This window comes from Lolium perenne, chromosome 5 (genome assembly GCF_019359855.2).
Source record: "Lolium perenne isolate Kyuss_39 chromosome 5, Kyuss_2.0, whole genome shotgun sequence".
Classification (NCBI taxonomy): domain Eukaryota; kingdom Viridiplantae; phylum Streptophyta; class Magnoliopsida; order Poales; family Poaceae; genus Lolium; species Lolium perenne.
Genome location: NC_067248.2, coordinates 21193200 through 21209175, shown reverse-complemented (window position 1 = coordinate 21209175; position 15976 = coordinate 21193200). Strand labels below are relative to the sequence as shown.

The 15976-nt window shown below is 38.7% G+C and overlaps 2 protein-coding genes across 4 annotated transcripts in view; both read left to right on the top strand.

Annotated features, from left to right (window-relative positions):
- The first annotated feature begins 8070 nt into the window (after positions 1-8070).
- LOC127298808 (uncharacterized) lies at positions 8071-10697 on the top strand. Of its 3 annotated transcripts, none has more exons than XR_011744606.1 (5): positions 8071-8468; positions 9376-9443; positions 9542-9656; positions 9745-9789; positions 10485-10697. XR_011744606.1 is itself a non-coding variant. In XM_051328664.2 (4 exons), exons 1-4 carry the CDS (start codon positions 8337-8339, stop codon positions 10503-10505), a joined length of 309 nt encoding a protein of 102 aa, XP_051184624.1. In that variant the 5' UTR covers positions 8078-8336; the 3' UTR covers positions 10506-10697. The 3 variants fall into 3 exon arrangements, 1 of the variants encoding a protein (XP_051184624.1); XR_007850141.2 differs by having other exon boundaries at positions 8074-8468; positions 9542-9652; XM_051328664.2 differs by lacking the exon at positions 9376-9443 and having other exon boundaries at positions 8078-8468; positions 9542-9652.
- A 289-nt stretch (positions 10698-10986) lies between these two features.
- The window catches only part of LOC127303182 (uncharacterized), a 66811-nt gene continuing 61821 nt past the window's right edge, over positions 10987-15976 (top strand). The window contains exon 1 of the mRNA XM_071820694.1: positions 10987-11017. Coding sequence (XP_071676795.1) covers positions 10987-11017 — 31 coding nt within the window. The remainder of the gene's footprint in view (positions 11018-15976) is intronic.

Below are 15976 nucleotides of genomic sequence, written 5' to 3'. Positions count from 1 at the left end.
CACTAATAGGTTTAAACTACATGATGCAAGAGCTTAAACATGATCTACTTGAGAGCTCAAAACAATTGCCAAGTATCAAATTATTCAAGACAATATACCAATTACCACATGAAGCATTTTCTGTTTCCAACCAAATAGCAATAAGTGCAGCAGCTTTCAACTTTTGCCATGAACACTAAAAGTAAAACGAAGAACACCGGTGTTCATATGAAAAAGCGGAGCGTGTCTCTCTCCCAAACAAGCATGTTAGGATCCGATTTATTCATACAATGAAAATAACAAAACAAAAATAAAAACACACAGACGCTCCAAGTAAAGTACATAAGATGTGACGGAATAAAAATATAGTTTCACTAGAGGTGACCTGATAAGTTGTTGATGAAGAAGGGGATGCCTTGGGCATCCCCAAGCTTAGATGTTTGAGTCTTCTTGAAATATGCAGGGATGAACCACGGGGGCATCCCCAAGCTTAGACTTTTCACTCTTCTTGATCATATTATATCATCCTCCTCTTCTTGATCCTTGAAAACTTCCTTCACACTAGACTCAAAGCAATCTCATTAGAGGGTTAGTGCATAATCAAAAATTCACATGTTCAGCAAGGACACAATCATTCCCAGCACTTCTGGATATTACCCAAGGTTACTGAAATTTAATGGAGCAAAGAAATCCATTCAAACACAGTAAAAGAGGCAATCCGAAATAAAAGGCAGAATCTGTCAAAACAGAACAGTCCGTAAATACGAATTTTTTCGAGGCACTTAACATGCTCAGATGGAAAAGCTCCAGTTGAATGAAAGTTGCATACATATCTGAGGATTACTCATGATTTTTTTCAAGATTTTTAGATTTTTATACAGAGAGAAAAAATGCAAAACCGTGACAGCTAGAAATATGTTTCTGCGCAGACATCCAAATCTAGTATCAACTTTCTATCAAAGACTTTACTTGGCACAACAATGCAAGAAAATAAAGATACAAAGGTATTGCTACAGTAGTAACAATCACCTTGACTCAAATATAATACAAAAATTGCAGAAATAAAATAATGGGTTGTCTCCCATAAGCGCTTTTCTTTAACGCCTTTTAGCTGGGCGCAGAAAGTGAAAATCAAGTAACATCAAGAGAAGAAGAATCAACATCATAATTTGTTCTAATAATATAATCAAAAGGTAACTTCATTCTCTTTATAGGAAAGTGTTCCATACCTTTCTTAAGAGAGAATTGATATTTAATATTTCCTTCTTTCATATCAATAATAGCACCAACGGTTCAAAGAAATGGTCTTTCCAAAACAATAGGACAAGATGCATTGCATTCAATATCCAAAACAACAAAATCAATGGGGACAAGGTTATTGTTAACCGTAATGTGAACATTGTCAATTCTCCCCAAAGGTTTCTTTATAGAATTATCAGCAAGATTAACATCCAAATAACAATATTCCAAAGGTGGCAAGTCAAGCATATCATAAAGTTTCTTAGGCATAACAGAAATACTTGCACCTATATCACATAAAGCATTACAATCAAAATCATTGACCTTCATTTTAATGATGGGCTCTGATACGTCTCCAACGTATCAATAATTTCTTATGTTCCATGCTACTTTATTGATGATACCTACATGTTTTATACATACTTTATGTCATATCTATGCATTTTCTGGCACTAACCTATTAACAAGATGCCGAAGAGCTAGTTGTTGTTTTCTGCTGTTTTTGGTTTCAGAAATCCTAGTAAGGAAATATTCTCGAAATTGGACGAAATCAACGCCCAGGGGCCTATTTTTCCACGAAGCTTCCAGAAGTCCGAAGAGGAGACGAAGTGGGGCCACGGGGCGCCGCCACAGTAGGGCGGCGCGGCCCAAGCCCTGGCCGTGCCAGCCTGGCGTGTGGGGCCCCCGTGACGCCTCTTGACCTGCCCTTCCGCCTACTTAAAGCCTTCGTCGCGAAACCCCCAGTACCGAGAGCCACGATACGGAAAACCTTGGGGGATTCTGGAGATCGCCTCCGGCACCCTGCCGGAGAGGGGAATCATCTCCCGAAGGACTCTACACCGCCATGGTCGCCTCCGGAGTGATGTGTGAGTAGTTCACCCCTAGACTATGGGTCCATAGCAGTAGCTAGATGGTCGTCTTCTCCTCATTGTGCTATCATTGTTTGATCTTGTGAGCTGCCTAACATGATCAAGATCATCTATCTGTAATACTATATGTTGTGTTTGTTAGGATCCGATGAATAGTGAATGCTATGTTATGTTGATTATCAATCTATCATCTATGTGTTATTTATGATCTTGCATGCTCTCCGTTGCTAGTAGAGGCTCTAGCCAAGTTTTTGCTTGTAACTCCAAGAGGGAGTATTTATGCTCGATAGTGGGTTCATGCCTCCATTAAATCTGGAACAGTGACAGAAAGTTCTAAGGTTGTGGATGTGCTGTTGCAACTAGGGATAAAACATCAATACTATGTCTAAGGATATATTTGTTGATTACATTACGCACCATACTTAATGCAATTGTCTGTTGTTTGCAACTTAATATTGGAGGGGGTTCGGATGATAACCTGAAGGTGGACTTTTTAGGCATAGATGCATGCTGGATAGCGGTCTATGTACTTTGTCGTAATGCCTAATTAAATCTCACACTACTCATCATAACATGTATGTGCATGGTCATGCCCTCTCTATTTGTCAATTGCCCAACTGTAATTTGTTCACCCAACATGCTTATTCTTATGGAGAGACACCTCTAGTGAACTGTGGACCCTGGTCCATTCTTTTACATCGAATACAATCTACTGCAATACTCGTTCTACTATTCTCTGCAAACATCATCATCCACACTATACATCTAATCCTTTGTTACAGCAAGCCGGTGAGATTGACAACCTCACTGTTACGTTGGGACAAAGTACTTTGGTTGTGTTGTGCAGGTTCCATGTTGGCACCAGAATCACTGGTGTTGCGCCGCACTACACTTCGCCGCCATCAACCTTCAACGTGCTTATTGGCTCCTACTGGTTCGATAAAACTTGGTTTCTTACTGAAGGAAAACTTGCCGCTGTACGCATCACACCTTCCTCTTGGGGTTCCCAACGGGCACGTCGACTGCGTGCTAGCATCAAGGCTTTTTTCTGACGTCGTTGCCGGGGAGATCAAGACACGCTGCAAGGGGAGTCTCCACTCCCAATCTCTTTACTTTGTTTTTGTCTTGCTTTATTTTATTTACTACTTTGTTTGCTGCATTATATCAAAACACAAAAAAATTAGTTGCTAGCTTTACTTTATTTACTGTCTTGTTTGCAATCTCCATATTAAAAACACAAAAAAATTAGTTACTTGCATTTACTTTATCTAGTTTGCTTTATTTACTGTTGCTAAAATGGGTACTCCTGAAAATACTAAGTTGTGTGACTTCACAACCACAAATAATAATGATTTCTTATGCACACCTATTGCTCCACCTGCTACTACAGCAGAATTCTTTGAAATTAAACCTGCTTTACTGAATCTTGTTATGAGAGAGCAATTTTCTGGCGTTAGTTCTGATGATGCTGCTGCCCATCTCAATAATTTTGTTGAACTATGTGAAATGCAAAAGTATAAGGATGTAGATGGTGACATTATAAAATTAAAATTGTTTTCTTTCTCATTAAGGGGAAGAGCTAAAGATTGGTTGCTATCTCTGCCTAAGAATAGTATTGATTCATGGACTAAATGCAAGGATGCTTTTATTGGTAGATATTATCCTCCTGCTAAAATTATATCTTTGAGAAGTAGCATAATGAATTTTAAACAATTGGATAATGAGCATGTTGCCCAAGCATGGGAAAGAATGAAATCTATGGTTAAAAATTGCCCAACCCATGGACTGACTACTTGGATGATCATCCAAACCTTTTATGCAGGACTGTATTTTTCTTCGCGGAACTTATTGGATTCAGCTGCTGGAGGTACCTTTATGTCCATCACTCTAGGCGACGCAACAAAGCTTCTTGATAATATGATGATTAATTACTCTGAATGGCACACGGAAAGAGCTCCACAAGGTAAGAAGGTAAATTCTGTCGACGAAACCTCTTCCTTGAGTGATAAGATTGATGCTATTATATCTATGCTTGTGAATGGTAGGACAAATGTTGATCCTAATAATGTTCCTTTAGCTTTATTGGTTGCCCAAGAAGAACATGTTGATGTGAACTTCATTAAAAATAATAATTTCAACAACAATGCTTATCGGAACAATTCTAGTAACAACTATAGGCCATATCCTTATAATAATGGTAATGGTTATGGTAATTTTTATGGGAATTCTTACAACAATAATAGTAATACACCCCCTGGACTTGAATCCATGCTTAAAGAATTTATTAGTACACAAACTGCTTTTAACAAATCTGTTGAAGAAAAGCTTGGGAAAATTGATATACTTGCTTCTAAAGTCGATAGTCTTGCTGCCGATGTTGATCTTTTGAAATCGAAAGTTATGCCTAATGAAAATAAAGATATTAAGTCATTTGCTACAGCAAACGCCATCCAAGTTAGAATTAATGAGAATATAAGATTGATGGCCGAATTGCGTGCTAGGTGGGAGAAAGAAGAAAATGCTAAAGAAGACAAAGTAGTTAAAGTTTGGACTATTACCACCACTAGCAATGCTAATGCTTCACATGTTGCTGCACCTCCTACTATTAATGGTAAAAGAATTGGTGTTGGCAATGTTTCCACTTCTAATGCAAAGCGTGAAAAACTGCCTGAAACTGCTAAAACTTGCTGAAACTGCCTGTGATAAAACTGCTGAAATTTTTTCTAATGTTGGGGATAATGATCCCATTGCTTTAGATCATAATGGTTTAGATTTTGATGATTGTCACATCTCTGAAGTTATAAAGTTCTTACAAAAACTTGCTAAAAGTCCTAATGCTAGTTCTATAAATTTGGCCTTTACAAAACATATTACAAATGCTCTCATAAAAGCTAGAGAAGAGAAATTAAATCTTGAAGCTTCTATTCCTAGGAAGTTAGAGGATGGTTGGGAGCCCACCATTAAGATGAAGGTCAATGACTTTGATTGTAATGCTTGATGTGATCTTGGTGCAAGTATTTCCGTTATGCCTAGGAAAATCTATAATATGCTTGACTTGCCACCATTGAAAAATTGTTATTTGGATGTTAATCTTGCTGATAATTCTACAAAGAAACCTTTGGGGAGAGTTGATAATGTTCACATTATGGTTAACAATAACCTAGTCCCCGTTGATTTTGTTGTCTTGGATATTGAATGCAATGCATCTTGTCCCATTATATTGGGAAGACCTTTTCTTCGAACTGTTGGTGCTATTATTGATATGAATGAAGGTAATATTAAATATCAATTTCCTCTCAAGAAAGGTATGTAACACTTCCCTAGAAAGAGAATGAAGTTACCTTTTGATTCTATCATTAGAACAAATTATGATGTTGATGCTTCGTCTCTTGATAATACTTGATACACACTTTCTGCGCCTAGCTGAAAGGCGTTAAAGAAAAGCGCTTATGGGAGACAACCCATGATTTTACTACAGCAATTTTATTTTATATTTGAGTCTTGGAAGTTGTTACTACTGTAGAAACCTCTCCTTATCTTAATTTTGTTGCATTGTTGTGTCAAGTAAAGTCTTTGATAGTAAGGTTCATACAAGATTTGGATTACTGCGCAGAAACAGATTTCTTGCTGTCACGAATCTGGGCTGAATTCTCTGTAGGTAACTCAGAACATTCTGCCAATTTACGTGAGTGATCCTCAGATATGTACGTAACTTTCATTAAATTTGAGCATTTTCATTTGAGCAAGTCTGTTGCCTCGTAAAAATTCGTCTTTACGGACTGTTCTGTTTTGACAGATTCTGCCTTTTATTTCGTATTGCCTGTTTTGCTATGCTTGATGGATTTATTTGTTCCATTAACTTTCAGTAGCTTTGTGCAATGTCCAGAAGTGTTAAGAATGATTATGTCACCTCTGAACATGTGAATTTTGATTGTGCACTAACCCTCTAATGAGTTGTTTTGAGTTTGGTGTGGAGGAAGTTTTCAAGGATCAAGAGAGGAGGATGATACAATATGATCAAGGAGAGTGAAAGCTCTAAGCTTGGGGATGCCCCGGTGGTTCATCCCTGCATATTTCAAGAATACTCAAGCATCTAAGCTTGGGGATGCCCAAGGCATCCCCTTCTTCATCGATAACATTATCAGGTTCCTCTAGTGAAACTATATTTTTATTCCGTCACATCTTATGTACATTGCTTGGAGCGTCTGTTTGTTTTTTGTTTTTGTTTTGTTTGAATAAAATGGATCCTAGCATTCATTGTGTGGGAGAGAGACACGCTCCGCTGTTGCATATGGACAAATATGTCCTTAGGCTTTACTCATAATGTTCATGGCGAAGGATAAACTGCTTCATTAATTGTTATATGGTTGGAAACGAGAAATGCTACATGTGGTAATTGGTAGAATGTCTTGGATAATTTGATACTTGGTAATTGTTATAGATCATGTTTAAGCTCTTGCATCATATACTTTGCACCTATTAGTGAAGAAATACATAGAGCTTGTTGAAATTTGGTTTGCATGATTGGTCTCTCTAAAGTCTAGATATTTTCTAGTAAGGGTTTGAGCAACAAGGATGACAGTGTAGAGTCTTATAATGCTTGCAATATATTTTTATGTGAGTTTTGCTGCACCGGTTCATACTTGTGTTTGCTTCAAATAATCTTGCTAGCCTAAGCCTTGTATTGAGAAGGATTACTTCTCGTGCATCCAAATCCTTGAGCCAATAACTATGCCATTTGTGTCCACCATACCTACCTACTACATAGTATTTCTCCGCCATTCCAAAGTAAATTGCTTGAGTGCTACCTTTAAATTTCTATCCTTTATCTTTACAATATATAGCTTATGGGACAAATAGCCTAAAAACTATTGTGGTATTGAATATGTACTTATGTATTTTATTTCTTATTAAGTTGCTTGTTGTGCGATAACCATGTTCCTGGGGACGCCATCAACTACCCTTTGTTGAATATCATGTGAGTTGCTATGCATGTTCGTCTTGTCTGAAGTAAGGGCGATTTACCATGAGTTGAATGGTTTGAGCATGCATATTGTTAGAGAAGAACATTGGGCCGCTAACTAAAGCCATGATCCATGGTGGAAGTTTCAGTTTTGGACAACAATCCTCAATCTCTTATGAGAAAATTATTTGTTGTTGAATGCTTAATCATTAAAGAGGAGTCCATTATCTGTTGTCTATGTTGTCCCGGTATGGATGTCTAAGTTGAGCACTACAAGAAAATCATCACGTGGAGACGCTATATATGAGACGCATTTGTTTTCGTCTCTACAACAGTGGAACAGACCAACGTAAAGACGCTTGTTTAGACGTTCCACATGGCGTCTCTAATTTGATGTTTATCAGGTAGCAAAATAAATAAGCTTGGTAATTTGTAGGTGCCTGTGGACGAATCTTAAGACGTTTTTGAATGCGTCTGGTCAATTAATATTTTTAAGAGAAAAAAAAGTATTTTTTGTTGGGTCAAAAATAACTATAGACCTAATATGCGTGTGAAATACAAACTATACGTAGAGAAACACAAAAGTGGACACACGCTGGATTAAAATAGCGAAATTCAAACCGATGATCACTAGATCTATTTTTGTTTCCCACGACCACACAAATAAACGGTTGTACATTACTTGCTTTCTCTGATTATAAAGGATGGTTACGATATAGAAAATGTCATTTATGGAGATACAATAGCGGTCTAATACACCTCGATGATCTCTAAAACATATAAAACTTTTTTTAAATAATTTTTCTTGAACTTGGTTCCTATTACGGGAGAATTTTGGCACATATTATACAAAAGATTTTCTTGTTTTGCTTTGGCGCTAACATTTTTGTTTTTCCTAATTGGTTCTAACTTTGTACTGTATGTTTTAGCGCCTACTAAGAAAAATATTCCCGCTTAATTTTTTTTCCGTTTTGCCGCTAACTGGGTTAGTTTAGTACTTACAAGGGAAAAAAATCCGTAATATATACCGTAGCTCAAATTTCCCCCTCGCATCGATCATTCTTTAGAAGAGGAGGGGAAACCCTCGCCTGCATCTCTGCAGCCGCCACCCCCTTTCTTGATATGCTCATCAAAGATCAGATCCGCCACCGTGTGCCACCGCCTTCGTGCTCCATCGAATCTATCTCGTGTAGATGTTAGACCTCCACTATTAAGTTAATCTAGGGCGGCCGGTGAAGGCGGCGCCACCGCTGCCGTCGCGGACAACGGCGAAGAGGTAGGGGTTGATGCGGCCTGCGGGTGCTGCGGCAGGTGTGTGCGTGTGCGATGGGTGGGGTAACTGGGTGTATGGGGTTCCGTGGATCCATCTGATCCAGAAGGCAGGCAGCATCCTGCTCAACGCCAATCCGCTCTTTCAGGTACCAAGAAAAACTCGGTCTTTTTTTTTGTTCAGAATCTGCTGCTCATCTTTTCTATTCATATACTCTTTTCCAGGCCATACTTATTTGTAGAGTACACAACCGTGTGAAACCAGTGTCGATGGGAATACCAGTTGATAAGAGGCTACGCATATTGGTTATTATTCGTTCTTAAATCACGGGCTCTAGCACTAGCACCTACTAGTTGTACGAGAATGCAAGAGCAGCTTGCTATTAGGAGTGTTTGTTTATTTTGTTCATCTTAGCTCTTTAGTAAAATGGAATAAGTCAGTCCAGTAAAAAAAGATGTATGAATTAGTCAATGAAATAAATATACTGACTTGTAGTTACTTCTGCAACCTTTTTTTTTTTGCTGATAGTATACAAATCTATTGTTGTTCTAGACGTAACCTATACAGATCCAAGCATAATTGTTTGCTGATAGTTTACCAATCTGTTTAATGTATTGATGTTTGGCATCTGACACGTAATGCATAACATATCAAAATCGAAGTGTTCCTATGTCTGGCGCTTCATAACCACAAACTTGTTAATTCAGTTTTTTTCCAACCCATATGTTAAAGCAACCAAAGCTGATGGTAATCAAATTAGCATACTGAATTACGAATCATTTCACAATACAGAAAGGCTAACTAATTTTTTCATTTCTCTAGGAAAGATATTATGTTGAGTATACCTCTATGACTGCGAAAGATCATTTTTAAGAACGAGATGCAGAAAATGTAGAGCTCAATGAAGATGGTTTACAAGGTCCACCAAAGATCCATAATATATTAACAGGGATGCCACATGAAAACAAGATCACTAAGGCATATTCACGGCTTTTACTCAGTTATGACATTGCGCCTATTTATTTAGCATGAACTGAACTGCGCTTCAACTGTAGGAAGGACACAAAAAATGTATGCTAAAGAACATCAGGGTTGTGTACCAAGCTAGGAGATTACTAAGCAGGTATATGCTACCGTGGATTTGCATTTCGAATCAGTATGGTTGCATTGTTTTTTCTACAAGTAATATTATTGATTATGTTTGTTCATTCACAATTGCAGCAATGTCCTGAAAATATTGGCAAAGAGAGCTATGTCAATTCATCTTTAGGACGTCGGTGCATAACTGTCATAGATGCTTTGGGGGATGTTATTGCTTGGCCTAGGTTCTGTGTAAGTACGTTTTCATACGTACAAGCAATATATTCCTTTGTTAGTTTTGAATGCTTACTTAATTATTTATTTATAAACTTTGTCTGTTGTAGATCAAAAAGAAGAAATCGAGCTCAAACCAGACAAATAATAACCTGGTATATTACATTCTTCTCTTTTTTCTTAATAACGGAAGACTCGGGAAATATGCAATGATTTGGTTTTAATACTTGCATCCACCTATGTTATGGCTAGATACTTGAGCGTTTGTAATTTTGCAAAACTTTTACTTATCAATTATTTCGAATAGGACAAGGTACTTGTACCTTACTTGCTCCTCTCCCTGACATTTTATCATGCCTCTTCTATTTCTTCTCTGTGACAAACATGCAATTATTTGTACCGTTGTCCATCCCATGTACATGTGAGCAAAACCAACAGTCAATCGGCCAGCTTGTTGAGTACTCCGGTGTGGTTTCTAAGGAACTTCCTCTTGGAAGCATGACTAGAACTGATGTCAAAACAGATTCAGCGAGCTGGTTGAGAGTGGATAGCTCCGGTTAAGTTCAGGAGTTGAGCATGGAATTGCTAACCTGGCAACACGTGTACATAGGACATCTTCAAATGCATCTTATGACTATGCAGATATCGCCAATACACGGAAGGCAACATAAGTTTCTAGATATTTAATCCCTCTGGCAGAACGGTGCAAACTTTAGCTAGGAATAGCAGATCTTTGTCATGCAGAAGCAGTCTTGGATCTTTTTTTTATCTAATCAACTGAGCTTGTCATCTGACCCTCTACTAACTTTTTCCACAGAGTTTCTTACTTTGGACGTGACTTGCATTTCAGGTAAAATCTGGAGCTAAATAGGACTGAAATGAATGAAGATGGAGAGGGCAAAGCATTTGTTTCCGCCTCGATAAATCAATGGAGGGATATTTGCTGTCATTTTTGAGAGATAATTGTTATATAGGATTTTTATGATTTTTCTGTTCAGGATCTTTCCCGATGTATCTGTGAATTATTGATATGAATATTCTATTCAGTTTTGAATTTCTTTTAGTATTAATGTATTTATTACGGTTTGCTCTATACATTTCAGAGTTCGTTCGTTACAATGGTCATGCCTTGTACTTGAACCTAAATACGAAGAAAAATTCAGTTTATTACTTGAATTTCTGAATAAAAATAAATTATGCCAGCGCACATCAGTTTTGAGACGCTATATCCAAAAGTAAATGAATATATGTATGTATATACATAATTTATATAAGATGAGTACCCTGTGTATACGATGTACATACGATGTATAGATTAATACATCATCTCTAAAATATATTAAGACGCTAACATGGTGTGTTTATTAAAACGTCTCTACGCAGGTAGACATGCTTTGGAGCGTCGGTATGATAGCGTCTTTATGTTTTAGCAAGCGTCATTCCGTTACTTGAGACGGTGCACAAGGAGACGATCCTATGACGCTTTATGAAAGCGACTATACAACCACGTAGAGATGAAATTTCGCGTCTCTAGCCTTTAAACTTAGCGTCTTTACTTGTTAGTTGTGTTGTAGTGAGAATAATCAAAAGCGAGAAATCCAATGCGAGCTTTCTCCTTAGACCTTTGTACATGCGGCATAGAGGTACCCCTTTGTGATACTTGGTTAAAACATATGTATTGCGGTGATAATCCAGGTAATCCGAGCTAATTAGGACAAGGTGCGGGCACTATTGGTATACTATGCATGAGGCTTGCAACTTGTAGGATATAATTTACATAACACATGCTTTATTACTACAGTTGACAAAATTGTTTCTTGTTTTCAAAATAAAAGCTCTAGCACAAATATAGCAATCGATGCTTCCCTCTTCGAAGGGCCTTTCTTCTACTTTTATGTTGAGTCAGTTTACCTATTTCCTCCCACCTTAAGAAGCAAACACTTGTGTTAACTGTGCATTGATTCTTACATACTTGCATGTTTGCATTCATCATATTGCTTTATGTTGACAACTATCCATGAGATATACATGTTACAAGTTGAAAGCAACCGCTGAAACTTAATCTTCCTTTGTGTTGCTTCAATACATTTACTATGAATTTATTACTTTATGAGTTAACTCTTATGCAAGACTTGTTGATGCTTGTCTTGAAAGTACTATTCATGAAAAGTCTTTGCTATATGATTCAGTTGTTTACTCATTGTCTTTACCATTCCATTGGATCGCTGCATTCATTACATATGCTTACAATAGTATTGATCAAGATCATGATGGCATGTCACTTCAGAAATAATCTTTGTTATCGTTTACCTACTCGGGACGAGTAGGAACTAAGCTCGGGGATGCTGATATGTCTCCAACGTATCGATAATTTCTTATGTTCCATGCTACTTTATTGATGATACCTACATGTTTTATACATACTTTATGTCATATTTATGCATTTTCCGGCACTAACCTATTAACAAGATGCCGAAGAGCCAGTTGCTGTTTTCTGCTGTTTTTTTTGTTTCAGAAATCCTAGTAAGGAAATATTCTTGGAATTGGACGAAATCAACGCCCAGGGGCCTATTTTTCCACGAAGCTTCCAGAAGTCCGAAAAGGAGACGAAGTGGGGCCACGGGGCGCCGCCACAGTAGGGCGGCGCGGCCCAAGCCCTGGCCGCGCCAGCCTGGTGTGTGGGGCCCTGCTGGCGTGCAGTTGACGTGGGAGTTAGAAATCTCTGTGGTGTAATTTCCTTCACGTCCCCGGCAACGGCGCCAGAAATTTAGCTTGACACGCGTACAGCACGCGACCGTTGGGAACCCCAAGTGGAAGGTGTGATGCGTACAAGAGAAGTTTCCTCGCTTAGAAACCAAGGTTTATCGAACCAGTAGGAGTCAAGAAGCACGTTGAAGGTTGATGGCGGCGAGATGTAGTGCGGCGCAACACCAGGGATTCCGGCGCCAACGTGGAACCTGCACAACACAAACCAAGTACTTTGCCCCAACGTAACAGCGAGGTTGTCAATCTCACCGGCTTGCTGTAACAAAGGATTAGATGTATAGTGTGGATGATGATTGTTTGCAGAAAACAGTAGAACAAGTATTGCAGTAGATTGTATTTCAGCATAGAGAATTGGACCGGGGTCCACAGTTCACTAGAGGTGTCTCTCCCATAAGATAAACAGCATGTTGGGTGAACAAATTACAGTTGGGCAATTGACAAATAAATAGGGCATGACCATGCACATACATATTATGATGAGTATTGTGAGATTTAATTGGGCATTACGACAAAGTACATAGACCGCTATACATCATGCATCTATGCCTAAAAAGTCCACCTTCAGGTTATCATCCGAACCCCTTCCAGTATTAAGTTGCTAACAACAGACAATTGCATTAAGTATTGCGCGTAATGTAATCAGTAACTACATCCTCGAACATAGCACCAATGTTTTATCCCTAGTGGCAACAGCACATCCATAATCTTAGAGATTTCTGTCACTTCCCCAGATTCACGGAGACATGAACCCACTATCGAGCATAAATACTCCCTCTTGGAGTTACAAGCATCTACTTGGACAGAGCATCTACTAGTAACGGAGAGCATGCAAGATCATAAACAACACATAGATATAAATTGATAATCAACATAACAAGTATTCTCTATTCATCGGATCCCAACAAACACAACATATAGAATTACAGATAGATGATCTTGATCATGTTCGGCAGCTCACAAGACCCGACAATTAAGCACAATGAGGAGAAGACAACCATCTAGCTACTGCTATGGACCCATAGTCCAGGGGTAGACTACTCACACATCACTCCGGAGGCGACCATGGCGGCGTAGAGTCCTCCGGGAGATGATTCCCCTCTCCGGCAGGGTGCCGGAGGCGATCTCCTGAATCCCCCGAGATGGGATTGGCGGCGGCGTCTCTGGAAGGTTTTCCGTATCGTGGCTCTCGGTACTGGGGGTTTCGCGACGAAGGTTATTTGTAGGCGGAAGGGCAGGTCGAGGGGCGTCACGAGGGGCCCAGATGACAGGGCCGCGCGGCCAAGACCTAGGCCGCGCCGCCCTGTGCTCTGGCCGCCTCGTGGCCCCACTTCGTTGACTCTTCGGTCTTCTGGAAGCTTCGTGGCAAAATAGGACCCTGGGCGTTGATTTCGTCCAATTCCGAGAATATTTCCTTACTAGGATTTCTGAAACCAAAAACAGCAGAAACAAAGAATCGGCACTTCGGCATCTTGTTAATAGGTTAGTTCCAGAAAATGCACAAATATGACATAAAGTGTGCATAAAACATGTAGATATCATCAATAATGTGGCATGGAACATAAGAAATTATCGATACGTCGGAGACGTATCAGCATCCCCAAGCTTAGTTCCTGCTCGTCCCGAGCAGGTAAACGATAAACAAAGATAATTTCTGGAGTGACATGCCATCATAACCTTGATCATACTATTTGTAAAGCATATGTAGTGAATGCAGCGATCAAAACAATGTAAATGACATGAGTAAACAAGTGAATCATATAGCAAAGACTTTTCATGAATAGTACTTCAAGACAAGCATCAATAAGTCTTGCATAAGAGTTAACTCATAAAGAAATAATTCATAGTAGAAACATTGAAGCAACACAAAGGAAGATTAAGTTTCAGCGGTTGCTTTCAACTTGTAACATGTATATCTCATAGATATTGTCAACATAGAGTAATATAATATGTGCAATATGCAAATATGTAGGAATCAATGCACAGTTCACACAAGTGTTTGCTTCTTAAGGTGGAGAGAAATAGGTGAACTGACTCAACATAAAAGTAAAAGAATGGTCCTTCAAAGAGGAAAGCATCGATTGCTATATTTGTGCTAGAGCTTTGATTTTGAAAACAAGAAACAATTTTGTTAACGGTAGTAATAAAGCATATGTATCATGTAAATTATATCTTACAAGTTGCAAGCCTCATGCATAGTATACTAATAGTGCCCGCACCTTGTCCTAATTAGCTTGGACTACCGGGATTATCGCAATGCACATGTTTTAACCAAGTGTCACAAAGGGGTACCTCTATGCCGCCTGTACAAAGGTCTAAGGAGAAAGCTCGCATCGGATTTCTCGCTATTGATTATTCTCAACTTAGACATCCATACCGGGACAACATAGACAACAGATAATGGACTCCTCTTTTATGCATAAGCATGTAGCAAAAATTAATTTTCTCATTTGAGATTGAGGATATATGTCCAAGACTGAAACTTCCACCATGGATCATGGCTTTAGTTAGCGGCCCAATGTTCTTCTCTAACAATATGCATGCTCTAACCATAAGGTGGTAGATCGTCCTTACTTCAGACAAGACGAACATGCATAGCAACTCACATGATATTCAACAAAGAGTAGTTGATGGCGTCCCCAGGAACATGGTTATCGCACAACGAGCAACTTAATAAGAGATAAAGTGCATAAGTACATATTCAATACCACGATAGTTTTTAAGCTATTTGTCCCATGAGCTATATATTGTATAGGTGAAGAATGGAAATTTAAAGGTAGCACTCAAGCAATTTACTTTGGAATGGCGGAGAAATACCATGTAGTAGGTAGGTATGGTGGACACAAATGGCATAGTGGTTGGCTCAAATATTTTGGATGCATGAGAAGTATTCCCTCTCGATACAAGGTTTAGGCTAGCAAGGCTATTTGAAACAAACACAAGGATGAACCGGTGCAGCAAAACTCACATAAAAGACATATTGAAAACATTATAAGACTCTACACCGTCTTCCTTGTTGTTCAAACTCAATACTAGAAATTATCTAGACTTTAGAGAAACCAAATATGCAAACCAAATTTTAGCATGCTCTATGTATTTCTTCATTAATGGGTGCAAAGCATATGATGCAAGAGCTTAAACATGAGCACAACAATTGCCAAGTATCACATTATCCAAGACATTATAGCAATTACTACATGTATCATTTTCCAATTCCAACCATATAATAATTTAACGAAGAAGAAACTTCGCCATGAATACTATGAGTAAAGCCTAAGGACATACTTGTCCATATGCAACGGCGGAGCGTGTCTCTCTCCCACACAAAGAATGCTAGGATCCATTTTATTCAAACCAAACAAAAACAAAAACAAACCGACGCTCCAAGCAAAGCACATAAGCTGTGATGGAATAAAAATATAGTTTCAGGGGAGGAACCTGATAATATTGTCGATGAAGAAGGGGATGCCTTGGGCATCCCCAAGCTTAGACGCTTGAGTCTTCTTGATATATGCAGGGGTGAACCACCGGGGCATCCTGATACGTCTCCGACGTATCGATAATTTCTTGTGTTCCATG

Coding starts and splice junctions, on each gene's coding strand:
- LOC127298808 (XM_051328664.2), top strand. CDS start 8,337: ATGCGGCCTGCGGGTGCTGCGGCAGGTGTGTGCGTGTGCGATGGGTGG. Junction 8,469..9,541: donor ACGCCAATCCGCTCTTTCAG/GTACCAAGAAAA, acceptor TCACAATTGCAG/CAATGTCCTGAAAATATTGG. Junction 9,790..10,484: donor ACCAGACAAATAATAACCTG/GTATATTACATT, acceptor CTTGCATTTCAG/GTAAAATCTGGAGCTAAATA.